The sequence below is a fragment of the Podarcis filfolensis genome (genome assembly GCF_964270895.1).
Source record: "Podarcis filfolensis genome assembly, chromosome: 1".
NCBI lineage: Eukaryota > Metazoa > Chordata > Lepidosauria > Squamata > Lacertidae > Podarcis > Podarcis filfolensis.
This window is the reverse complement of record NC_139604.1, coordinates 21,225,464-21,238,050: the sequence shown is the minus strand read 5'-3', so window position 1 is coordinate 21,238,050 and position 12,587 is coordinate 21,225,464. Positions and strand designations below refer to the sequence as shown.

Here is a 12,587-nt window from a genome sequence, read left to right as displayed (position 1 = left end):
TATCTACTTGCACTTTGATGTGCTTTCGAACTGCTAGGTTGGCAGGAGCTGGGACTGAGCAACGGAAGCTCACCCCATTGCGGGGATTCGAACTACCGACCTTCTGATCGGCAAGTCCTAGGCTCTGTGGTTTAACCCACAGTGCCACCCGTGTCCCAGTAATGGAATAGGATGTCTCTATTTTCATCGGAGAAATGTTGGAGGGTATACAGTAAAGATACAATAGTAATAAAATTCAGTCATGGATGATTGGGGGTCTGAAGCAACTGCTATCTAATGGTAGGGCTGGCCCAGCTTTACCTATGCTTTCCCCCTCAAAATTCTTCCTCCACCTCCTCCTCTTCTTCTTCTTCTGGCCAATTGCCTCCTGGTGGGTGGCTTCTGTGACTGGAAGTAACCCCCAGGCAAAAACCAGCTTGAAAGGCCAATGTGTGTGCTGGGGGGAAATGTAGCTTCTTCCTCCTGCTGCCCCCAGCAGCGCTGGAATTTTAATCTCCCACCCACCCCCTTCTTTATAGGAATTCAGCAAGACCCAGGTTTTTTTTAAAAAAAAACTAGTTTCTATTGCCAACAAAGGCCCATATAGTTAAAACTATGGTTTTCCCCGTAGTGATGTATGGAAGTGAGAGCTGGACCATCAAGAAGGCTGATCGCCGAAGAATTGATGCTTTTGAATTGTGGTGCTGGAGGAGACTCTTGAGAGTCCCATGGACTGCAAGATGATCAAACCTATCCATTCTGAAGGAAATCAGCCCTGAGTGCTCACTGGAAGGACAGATCCTGAAGCTGAGGCTCCAATACTCTGGCCACCTCATGAGAAGAGAAGACTCCCTGGAAAAGACCCTGATGTTGGGAAAGATGGAGGGCACAAGGAGAAGGGGACGACAGAGGATGAGATGGTTGGACAGTGTTCTCGAAGCTACTAACATGAGTTTGACCAAGCTGCGGGAGGCAGTGGAAGACAGGAGTGCCTGGCGTGCTCTGGTCCATGGGGTCACGAAGAGTCGGACACGACTAAACGACAAAGTTTCTATTAAAGTTTTGTTTGTTTGTTACAAAACAAATAAAGAGGGAAAGGTAACGTCTATTGCCTCCACTTTTGATTTGTAGTCTTTTTTGCAGTCCGTTTACATTTAGTGAGAGACACTTTTGTCATGCATTGGGAGGGGGAGCAGAGAGAGATGGGGTATTGTTCTTTCGTTCTGTTGCCACAGTGTAGGGGGTTTGTGTCAGCATCACGTGGGGGTAGGTCCCTTGTTTTTATATTTATATATTTTTTATATTTTAATATTTCTTTTTGTTGATAGTGCAAGAAGTTAGGGGTCCCGAGCTTTGCTGGCTGTGTTCAGTTGACTGCAGTGTGGCTTGTTTGTGTGTGGTGGGGTAGGTTGTTGGGTCAGGTTAGTCATACTGATTTGCATGCTGTTGTGGGGGAATAGGTCATTGTTCTGTTGTGCTGTGTATGTGATGAAAGGGAGCCATACCAGGGTGAAGGCATCCTCCTTTGCTTGTCCCCGTGCTAGTTTCAGTTTGTTGGTTAACTTCTCTAGTAGGACAGCTTCACATAAATTTTGGCGCCAGCGGTCTGTGTTCACTCCTGATAGGTCCTTCCAGTAAGCAAGACCCAGGTTGGTGTGCGTCACCCGCACATCTAATTGTATTCAACGACACCAACAAAATCTGTATGACTAGATGTAACCAGGGGTGGATCTACACACAGGAAAAACCCCCACTATAAATAAATCAGAAATTAAATCATTATCACATTAAAAAAAAAAACTCTATGGAAAATTGGTTAGATTTTTTTTTGCTCTCCAGCACCATCTGGTGTTGCATGCTTATAACGCATTCAAAACACTGTCTTTTGACTAATGCAGCTGAGTCCCATGAGACAAAATAAAAACTTGTGTGTGCCATGGAAAGTAAATCGTTTGTTAGATCACTTCCAGTTCTCCTAAGAATTCCTTATCTTTGTCCAAACTTAGAGGTTTTGAAATCCCAGTTATGTGATTTCCAAGGTGTTTTAAGATTACATCCATTAAGACATTAGCATTGTTTCCAAGGCAAAACTTCATACAGTGATAATTGCAACTAAGCAGTATTCATAACAAAACACAAGGGTGGTTACTAACGCCAGCTTATTATATACATACTTGGGATATTGCCTGGCGTGGTTATAATTTTTCTAAATAACTTTGTCTGAATTTATTCGTTCCTCTTTTGAACCATTTGTTTGTTTACTTATGTACTCACTATTTTCTTCCCCCTCCGTTTTTCCATTTTCAGAGCAGCTTACGACATCGACAAATAAATCACAATAAGAAGGTCGAAACAGTCAAACTATATTAAAACAGCAGAGCATTAAAACAGAACAAATGCCAGCAAAGGTTAAAACCATATTCAGATTATTAAAAGGCCTAAAGTGTTTTTTTTTAATCTTCACCTGGTGCCAATAAAAAAGTAGGCACTGAGGAAGCCTCCATGGCTAGGGAGTTTCATGGTTTGCACCCACAAATTGAACCTATTTGGTCACTACCATTGAGCCTCTAAAGTGGGGGTAAGGATCCAAAGAGGGGGGGCTCAGAAGAGTCTCTTAACATACAGGCAGATTCCTGGACTATATGGAATTGGCGGAAATGGCTGGCAGAATCCGAGACTTGGGAGAAGAGTTGGTGGAGGAAGATTGGAAGAAATTTAAAGACTATCTTCAGAAATATTGTAAAATTAATGAATGTTAAAATGATGTTTGGATTGGAAATAAGTGGTATTTAGCAACAAAAGTTAATAAGAATATGCAAAAATGAATTGATAAATGGATGAAAATATAGAGTTATAATATGTTAAGATATAGAGTTAAGATAAATGAAAGAGGGTAAGGATTTGCTGATTTGATTATTTAAATGGGAATACAAAAAGGGGAGGTGTGAGGGAGTCAAGGAAACAAGTTAAATGAATTTAAAGTTACAAAAACGGATTTGTTTTTAAATTTTTTTTGTATCTATTTGTCTTTTGAATTCTGTATTTTTCTTTTTCTTTTTTCTTTTTTTATGTATCTTTTTGTATCCTTTTTTATCACATGACTTTTTGTTTTATTTTTGTAAACTTTCTTTTTGTAAAACCTCAATAAATATCTTATATATATAAAAAAAATTAACATACAGGCAGATTCCTGCAAGCTCATTTGTTATCTTAGCACCCAATTTTCTTAAACACCCAATTATACAACACTTTAAAGTTGAGAAGAATGTTTCCCCAGCCAGGTCAGGACATCTGAACACTTGAACAACTGAGAAAAGATCAGCTTTTCCAGAAAATAAGTTCCATAATGGCGAGAAACTGGCAGCTGAGCCTGTCACCCTACGTGTTGAAGCAAGCGTTACGCAACTGTGGGAATTTATTATCTGTTCAGATCGGTTTCCCACCAGCCTTTTCTTTCTGTCAACCACTTTGTCCTTGAATGTTGTCCCCCCCCCCATCCCATTTCCACGCTTCATTTCACTCTTCGAGGTTGTTAGACATTTCCACATGCTTAGTGCTTCGTATTAACTTTCCTTCGCCATTCGTTCCCGGCTTGAATCTTCCCCGAGATGCGGAAATGCATTTTGCTATTATCTCTTTTTTAAAAAATGCCTTCGAGGATTTGTTTCTCTGACCTATTGCTGTTCCGAACAGACAAGGATCTTTTGGCGCGTTAGCACGTTGTAACTGGGCCCTGTGACAGAGAAAATGCTGTCTTAATAGGCACTGGGTGAGGAAAATACGCATTATCCCTTTATTCTGAAGATTATGAAGACCCAAAATGTTTATTTTGTCTGCAGCTTCTCTGATGAGTGGCAGCTGCGTGTGCTTAGAGCATGGTGCTGATAACACAAAGGTCGCAGGTTCGATCGCCATGAGGGACAGCTGCATATTTTTGCATTGCAGGGGGTTGGACTAGATGATCCTCAGAGTCCCTTCCAACTCAATGATTCTATGATTCTGCCTGTCACTTAACATGATAGAGTAAGAGAAAAGACGAGAGGTGGTTTTAGGGTAGCACAACCGGTGAGATCGCACTGGGCGCCACACAGTAGGGGGGCACCAAAACAATGCCAAGGTACGGAGCGCGAGAGATGGGGGAACACCACGTTTTAGTGTAGCACAGAGTGCCACTCAGTCTGCTACCAAAAAGACTATTGGCAACATAACAATTTCACCCTTTTATCAGCTTATCAGGTCTGAGTTACTTTGGACCAACACAGCAAAATACAGTGGTACCTCGGGTTACAGACACTTCAGGTTACAGACGCTTCAGGTTACAGTCTCCACTAACCCAGAAATAATACCTCAGGTTAAGAACACTGGTTCAGGATGAGAACAGAAATCGTGCTCCGGTGGCGCAGCGGCAGCAGGAGACCCCATTAGCTAAAGTGGTGCTTCAGGTTAAGAACAGTTTCAGGTTAAGAACGGACCTCCAGAACAAATTAAGTTCTTAACCCGAGGTACCACTGTATATAAATTAGTCCTGTTACTCTGCATAAATAAAGCAGGTTTAAGAGCAGGCATTGCACAATCATATTTTATTAAGTTTCAACATTTTGAGCACATACAATCAAAAGACAATTACGCCTTTTTTCTTATTTTTTTTAACTTCCCAATCCCGTTTTCCATGGAGCTGCTGTTTCTCCCTTTCTGCCGCACCCTATCTTCTATCAATTAAAACATAACCACAATATTATAATCTAATTACCGTACTTCTGTTGCTCATAGCTCAAATCCTGCTCATGAGTTCATCATACGATAGTGTTTCTTTAAGTAATCCGAAAAAGGCATCCATTCTTCCATAAAACACTTGTTGTTAGATTCTCTTAATTTTGCTGCTAAGTTTTGCCAGTTCTGCATAGTCCAATATCTTGCACAAAACAGGTTTCTACATACAAGTCAGCATTCTGTTCCACAGGGAGGCAGGAAAAACAGCTTCCTGAAACTGAGTGAAGCATTTCCAGCCTCCGGGCGGAAGAATATATGTACTAGGGTTGCCATATTTCAAAAAGTGAAAATCCGGACACAAAGTTGTTCACCTTTTTCTAGAAGAAGAAAAAGAAGAAGAAGTAGCAGCAGCAGCAGCAGTAGTAGTTTTGGAACTATTTTAAAGGAAATTCGCCAAAATCTAGATCCCAAGCACTTGGCATCACCACTCATGGCAGAGGCCAGGCAAGATGGATGGACATATGCACTCAGATCATAGCTTGTGCTTATTGAATAAGCCAATGGAAGTAGACTTCCACCAATTGTTCTCCAACAGGCTTATTTGCATAGATTCTATTCTGTGGAAGTTTTGACAGTTGGGATTTCAACCATGAGCGTAGCCAGGATTTTTGTTAGCAGGGGGCAGGTCTTTTGTTAGGGGGGGCAGAACAGACGCGATTGGTCAGTTAGCTAAGTAGTCCTATTGTTTTACTTGAAGGGGAGGAGCTGCTCCTACCTGCCCCGCCTTGGCTATGCCCATGCTTTCAGCTGACTAGTGGTTGGGGGAAGAACCAGTTGGACTAGCAGTTGGCTGCGAGGGGCTGTCTGGTCAAATCTGTCAAGAAAAAGAGGGCATTTTGGAAGAAAACGTACTAATTCCTCACAACTTGGAGAAGTTTCACTTGGCTAGTATTGGAAGTGGGCTAGACAGCAAATTGCCCCCTTGAGCATCATGGCAAGATCCTGTTGCCTCGATCTAGCTGGTATTTCTTCAGATTTGTTTCCGGGGATAACTGCTTTCTTGGGATTACTTGTGAATTGCTGGTGGATAATTTGGCAGTTACTAAGGACATCCAAAGAAGTGACTGTCGTGGTGACTTTGAAGTGACTCGTAAGAGGTATTGCTTTCATTTGTGCTAATCATTTCGTAATTTTCATAAGCCTAGCTCTGCATGCTGATTTGAGAGGAAGCTCTGTTGAACTCAGGGCAATTTACTTCTGAGTAAATATGCAGAGGCCCAGGCTGTACATAGAACAATGTTAGTTTTGGTTAATGTGCTTTTTTTCTTAAAATTTTTTTAGGGGTACTCTCATTTTGACTCAAGAAAATCGCCGGGAAAGGAAATGAAGCTGCCATCGGAGGTGGTGGCAACGAAACTGACCAACCACTGTGCTAGATTCCAACTCCTACTTCACACATTAAACGCTCGCTTCCGTCTGAGACTCAGGAAACACCATGACAGGAAATGAGGCCGCCATCGGAGGTAGCAACGGAACTGACGATTCACTGTGCTAGAGAAAAAACTATATATATATTAAAAAATTAGTTTCTTCTCCCTTTAGTTTCACAAAATGTTTAGGGGTATGTGTACCCCTGCATCCCCCCGCAAAAAGCATTGGTGTATACAGGCAATGGCCATTGCATGTGGGGGTGTTATTCCCGCCCCCCTGTGCATGTAGGCAGAGTGTGCATAAGTGCGCCCTGCCCCATTACACTCCTGTTCTATCCTATTCCTGGTCCAAAAGGACCCACACATCGGGGATTTTGCATCAATTGGATGTGCCTAAAATGGTTGCCACCTGTTAATACGTCAGTTAGGTCTGTGGAAACATGTAATTGGGGATGGATTAAAGCTCAGTGGTAGAGTACAGTGGTACCTCGGGTTAAGAACTTAATTCATTCTGGAGGTCCGTTCTTAACCTGAGGTACCACTTTAGCTAATGGGGCCTCCTGCTGCTGCCACGCCACCAGAGCACGATTTCTGTTCTCATCCTGAAGCAAAGTTCTTAACCTGAGGTACTATTTCTGGGTTAGCGGGGTCTGTAACCTGAAGCGTCTGTAACCAGAGGTACCACTGTACATGTCTTGCATGGTTGTAAGCAAGGTTCAATCCCTGGCATCTTCAGTTAAAATTATCTCTAGTAGCAGACCAGGAAAAAGCTGGTGATCTTGAAGAGCTGTTACCAATCAGTAAGAAGATACAGTGGTACCTCGGGTTACATACGCTTCAGGTTACATACACTTCAGGTTACAGACTCCGCTAACCCAGAAATAGTACCTCAGATTAAGAACTTTCCTTCAGGATGAGAACAGAAATTGTGCTCCGGCGGCACGGCAGTAGCTGGAGGCCCCATTAGCTAAAGTGGTGCTTCAGGTTAAGAACAGTTTCAGGTTAAGAACGGACCTCCGGAACAAATTAAGTACTTAACCCGAGGTACCACTGTAGTGCTGAGATTGATGGACCAATGATTCTGGAAAGCAGCTCACAGATGTTGCTCTGTGCAAGCTGAGCTAAACCAAGGTTTGGCTTAGGATGTCATCCAAACCAGAACTCATGGTTAAGCTCTCTGCTCACTAATCATGAGCTTGTAGCCAAGAACAAACCTTGCCTTAGCACAGTGCAGTGCAGCAGTAAAAAAAACTCCAGGGGAAACCAGAGCAACTATGTGCTTCTCTCCAGGGGCCTGCATGTTTGTGTGTTTCCAGTAAGTAAGTTTGGCTTACGCTGCTGTGCAAACTAGGCCTGTACGTGACGTGGTAAGGCTATTGTGAGTATGCAGCAGTGGGACTACCGTATATGGTTCTTCAGCAAAACACTGATTCAGTTTAAATTTGAATTAAAAACAACAAAAATATGAGTCGCACCAGCTGATGTCCAGCACTGCAGAGAGGCAGAGGCACTCAATAGTGAGGGCAAGGAGGAAGAAATGCTTTTTAAAAAATGATGTACAGGTAGAATCTACTTGCTAATATCTGCCCACATTATTGATCCTGTGAAAAGAATGTTGACCTGCTTGGCATTTGCTGCTTGAAATAGGGAAAGGACTTGAATGCAACAGTTTGACAGGGCAACGTGTGTGGAAAGGAAGGGCAGATGGCAATGAAAAACTGGGGGGTGGTAAAGGAAGAACTCAGGTGTGGACAGTCTTAATTTGGCTACAGACTAGAACAAATTCACAGTATACTGTACACTTATTTCTGCCCCTGTCACTCCATACAGCAAATTTTAGAGGAAAGGGCCAAGGCTGATGTATTAGCAGTTCTTGGTAAGCACCTTTGCCCTACTAAGAGCATTGGCTCCTTTGCCCTGAAAGTGATAGCAGTTGTGTGGAGTGCAGTAGAGGAGGCAGAGGCCACACATCAGAAATCTTAAAGGGGCTGGATAAAGCAACAGGGCCTTATGTTCAACACCCATGGCTTAAATCGAATTAGTTCTCAAAGAAAATAAACGAGATGTAACCTAGGGAACTTCCTGTCATTCCAAATGACACAGTAACTTGTTTTCTTTCCATTTGTGCAGAATGTTTTAAATTGCTGATGCTGGCTAGAGAGTGACAATGAAGTGAGGTATTCGGTGCTTCGGCTGTCATTTCTACATGTCAAATGACCAGCACTTGGGCTTGTTATTTTCAGAACAGATTATTGTACAAAGCATATATGGGGAAAACAGTCTTCGTCTTCTGCTCCTGGTGTAGTTGGAATGGCAGTCGTAAAAAAAAAAGTGACAAAAAGAAACCCATACTGGGATGGAACTGGTGTTTACTCAGGAAGAAACCAGGACCACATGCATCCTTAGTTATGGAGATTCGTTATAAAAGATCTGTTTGGCAAGGTGCAATCCTGTACTGTACACATTCACTCAGGACTAAACTCAATTGAACTCAGCAGGTCTAACTTCCATGTAAACATGCACATGACTTCATAGCCTTGGCTCCACCAGCACTGGCAACGACAATCCTATTCCCCCAGGTGGTCACCTCACAAAGGTTTGCCTGACCTCTTAACACTTGTTGATTTGGCTAGGATTACAATGTCCAATACACAACCCAGGAAGTGTGCTTACTTATCAGTGGGTCCACCACACCCCTTACTACTACGCCCTAATAGACACGAGCCTGGCTTTTTCCACTGAGGAAATTAGCCCTGACAACCCCTAACCTTAATTAAACTATAGCACCTATAAATCTCTGACAATACGTAACTTCTGAGGATTTCAAAAAAGAAAACGTTATGTTTCCCATACTTGGGAAACTTCAGCTGCGGTCTCATGCAAACTTTTCTGGAGGCAAGCCCCAGTGAATTATTTCGCCTCCCAATGAAATCAAGAGTTGCACAAGGCTTAGCACGTTTACTCAGAAGCAAGTCCTATTGATTTCAATAGGGGTCATTTCCCCAGGGTTTAGGACTGAAGCCTTTGTGACCTCTGAGGTCCTCTTGCTGTACAGCTGTGTTTCCCCAAACTTGGGTCTCCAGCTGTTGTGGGACTACAACTCCCATCATCCCTAGCTAGGAGGACCAGTGGTCAGGGATGATGGGAACTGCAGTCAAAAAATGTAGAAGAAGAAGAAGAAGCTGGAGAGACCCAAGTTTGGGAACACCGGCTGATGCAATTTCCATTCCAGGCAGGCAGGCAGGCAAAACCTCTGAGGAACCACGCGCAAGAGTCGGGAGGAGGTGGCACAGCAGGAAGCAGCAGCAGGGAAGCGATGAGCGTCTTTGAGCCACGTCCAGAGACGGGGAATCTCCATCTCCTTTTGCGTCTTTCCAGGTCTGGCATCCAGGAACCCGGAAGTAAGAGGCGTCGGCGTCGGCACCTTTCCCTGCCTCCTCCCGCCCCCACCCCTCGCGAGACCCGCCCTTCCTTCCTTCTCCTCGCGCAGGTACACCCAGGCAACCCAGTCCTTCAACATACACGCGCGCGCGCGCACGCACACCCACACCCCCTGCGTCCCTCCGCTTCCCCTGCGTGACCTTTGCCCTCGGGCCGAGTCCCCGCCCAATAGGGAAGCTGGCAGTCCCGCCTGTTCCGCCGGCTGGCTGAGTAGGGCGGCAGGCAGCGTGTCGGCGCGCGCGAGGGGTCTTCTCGCGGTGGGGGAGAGCGCGAGCGAGAGTCCCAACCGTCCCTCCCTCCCCCCCTCACAGGCAACGGTGAAGACGCTCAGCTGGGCCCGCGCGGCTTTCGTGAGGGAGGGGGGTGGGGTGTCCGCGTTTCATTCTTCGCCGCGTGCCTCTCAGGCGGCGGACGAAGCGGCGGCTCGGAGGAGGAGGAGGCCCAGCTCGGCTTTTCCCGCCTCAGTTGTTGCGGCGGCGGCGGCTGCCACGCGGGCCGGGCCGGCTGGAAAGAGAGAGAGAGAGAGGCCTGCTGCCGCCCGTCGGTGCGTTGCGTGGCTGGGAAGCGACCCTCTGAGGCTGCGTCGGGCTCCGCTTGCCCACCGCCACCTGCCAGCCCGCTGTGGTTTGGGGGCCGTGGCCGAGCCGCCTGAGATGGGGTGGGCTGGGCCGCATGCCTTACTGGTTGTGACGGGGTGGGAGGAAAGCGAAGGTGCTCCCCTTGCCCTGTTCGTGAGGCGGCGGGGTGGCTTAAGGTAAATGGGCCGCTCGCTGTTTTCGGCCGCCCGAGGCCGTGAGGTAGGTCAGCCGGTGAGCCGAGCCCTTTCTCCGCGCGCGCGCAGGCGCGGTGCTGGCAGGGAAGCGGGCGGTGTTGGCTCGCTCGGCTCCGGGGTTTTTGCTGTAGGATCCTGCTCTCCTCGCGAGCCGCCAAGTTGTGCTGCTCGCCCGGCCGGTGTGCTGCTCCCTCCGCTCAGCCCTCCCGCCAGCTCGTTTGACTGCCCGGGGAAGCCTCTGCGGCTGCCACTCAGAGCCGAGCACGTCAGGTGGAGCCGTAGCGGGTGCTGAATTTCAATCCGTCCTTTGGGATCCGAGCCGGTTATTTTTAGCACGGCATTTCTTAGGGACTTTGCAGAAGCTGCTGCAGCAGCAGCAGCCCAGTCCAGCTGGCTTGGGATTTGTGGTTGCACGAAGGGTGCCATGCGCAGCCCTGTTGTGCCTGGCTGGTGGCTGGCCCTTGGGCATCCCAGAGGATATTCTCGCCATGGCTCCCAAAAAGGTATTGGGCATGTTTTAGAAAGCTGACATGTTCACCTCGGTTTATGTATCGGAACGCATATTGCCTTGGGAGTCCTGGAGGTAAGCAAGGGAGTTTGGGATTTAAGTGGCTTCTGTTTTTCATTTCAGATGCCCCCCAAAAAGGGAGGTGATGGACTCAAGCCACATCCAATCGTTGGAAGATTCGGGACAACCCTGAAAATTGGCATTGTTGGCTTGCCAAATGTTGGGTAGGTGATTCAAGGGGGATAAACTTTGCTTAGTCATCCTATAGTAGGCCCTCCTGAATAAATTAGTGTTATGCTGCAGTATGAACACTATGAAATATTGGTTGAGATTAGCATTTATGCTTATGTTTATAAGTTCATGCTTATGTTTTACTTAAATTAGATCATTTTTGAACAAAATGTGTTTTGAGTTGCTGTTTGAAAATAGATATATTTTACTGAACTGGGCTTAATAAATAGATTGATAGATAACTGATAAGAAATGAAATTATTTTAATGAATAGAAATACCTTTATAAAGAATTGAATTTTCTCTACAAACATTTTAACCTTAATTATCCAACAGTTGATTTTTATTGTGATGTTATTTTGCCTGTAAATTATCTGGAAAGGAATAGTTATTTTTTATTGGAAATAAGTGTAAAAGAACACAAGTCTTTGTTTCATATAGGCACTTTTCGTTAGACCAGCTTCCTTGCATTGTTTAAAGATGTGAGGAAGTTTAAACATTTACTATTAAAAGCAATGCGGCACTGAAAGCACATTAGCTGACAGCTTCTAACCTATTTATGGCTGATACATGCAGAATAATAATAATAATAATAATAATAATAATAATAATAATAATTTATTATTTATACCCCCCCATCTGACTGTATGGATACAGCGGGTGGAGAGATGAAGGTAAAGAACCTTGTCAGACTGTCAACTTTTTTTCTGTTTAGTTAGGTATTTAAACTCTACTTGATAAAGGTAATTATACTATGCAGAAAGAAGGGGCACAGTTTATATATAACTTTCTTTTGGGGTCTGTCTCTTTCAGTATTTAGTTCCAACAGTGTACTCGATGTTCTGAAGAATTGGTGCTGTGGCCTCTCTCTAGAGCTTGTGAAGTCTGAGTCAAGAACTGACAGATAAATATTGGGGAATAGTAGTGGAGAGAGGAGTAGCAATAGTAATATAGGAATATATGTTGGTGTGGTTCACATACAGAAAGGAGGCCTGTTTTGGAAATGGAGCAGTATAGCTGAAACTGGGGGAAAAGTACTGGAAGGTGGAGACAGCATTTAAAGTTGTTTGTAAGTAGAATTATGATGGGTTAAGATGTAAGAGACACAGAGATACATAAGAATTTTGGCACTGATTTCTGTGATAAGAGATGCTGTCATGAGATATTGATGAAATAGTGGTCACAAATTGTATTGCGGGTACATTATTGCACTTCAGGTCTTCAAATAAGTGCTTTGAGTTAGAAACCAATGTAACCTAAAACACACTCATCTTTGGTAGAATAAGTTTTTGCTGATCTGCCAGTTTTGTTCAGAGTAAATAGGCTGACTTTACTTTTACCTAAGCTTCTTTCAGATTATGCCATAGATGCCACAATGGTGTATTAGACCAAAATGTTGGAATTGTTTTAGCAAAATCAACTTCTCTTTTTTAAAAAAGTTTCAGCATGAATAACTGTTTCCCAGAAAGAAAGAAAACATGGAAGAGGCCCTATAACTGGGAAGTTACAGTGGCAGA

At 44.6% G+C, this 12,587-nt stretch overlaps 1 protein-coding gene across 8 annotated transcripts in view; it reads left to right on the top strand.

Moving 5' to 3' along the window:
• Positions 1–6,035: 6,035 nt before the first annotated feature.
• Positions 6,036–12,587, top strand: part of OLA1 (Obg like ATPase 1) — a 97,836-nt gene continuing 91,284 nt past the window's right edge. Inside the window, exons 1-3 of one of the 8 annotated variants that reach the window (XM_083571337.1) lie at positions 6,036–6,212; positions 9,352–9,497; positions 10,964–11,064. In XM_083571337.1, the coding sequence (XP_083427463.1) occupies positions 10,964–11,064 (101 nt within the window). In that variant the 5' untranslated portion in view covers positions 6,036–6,212; positions 9,352–9,497. The other 7 variants (XM_083571334.1, XM_083571335.1, XM_083571333.1 and 4 more) reach the window with 7 other exon arrangements.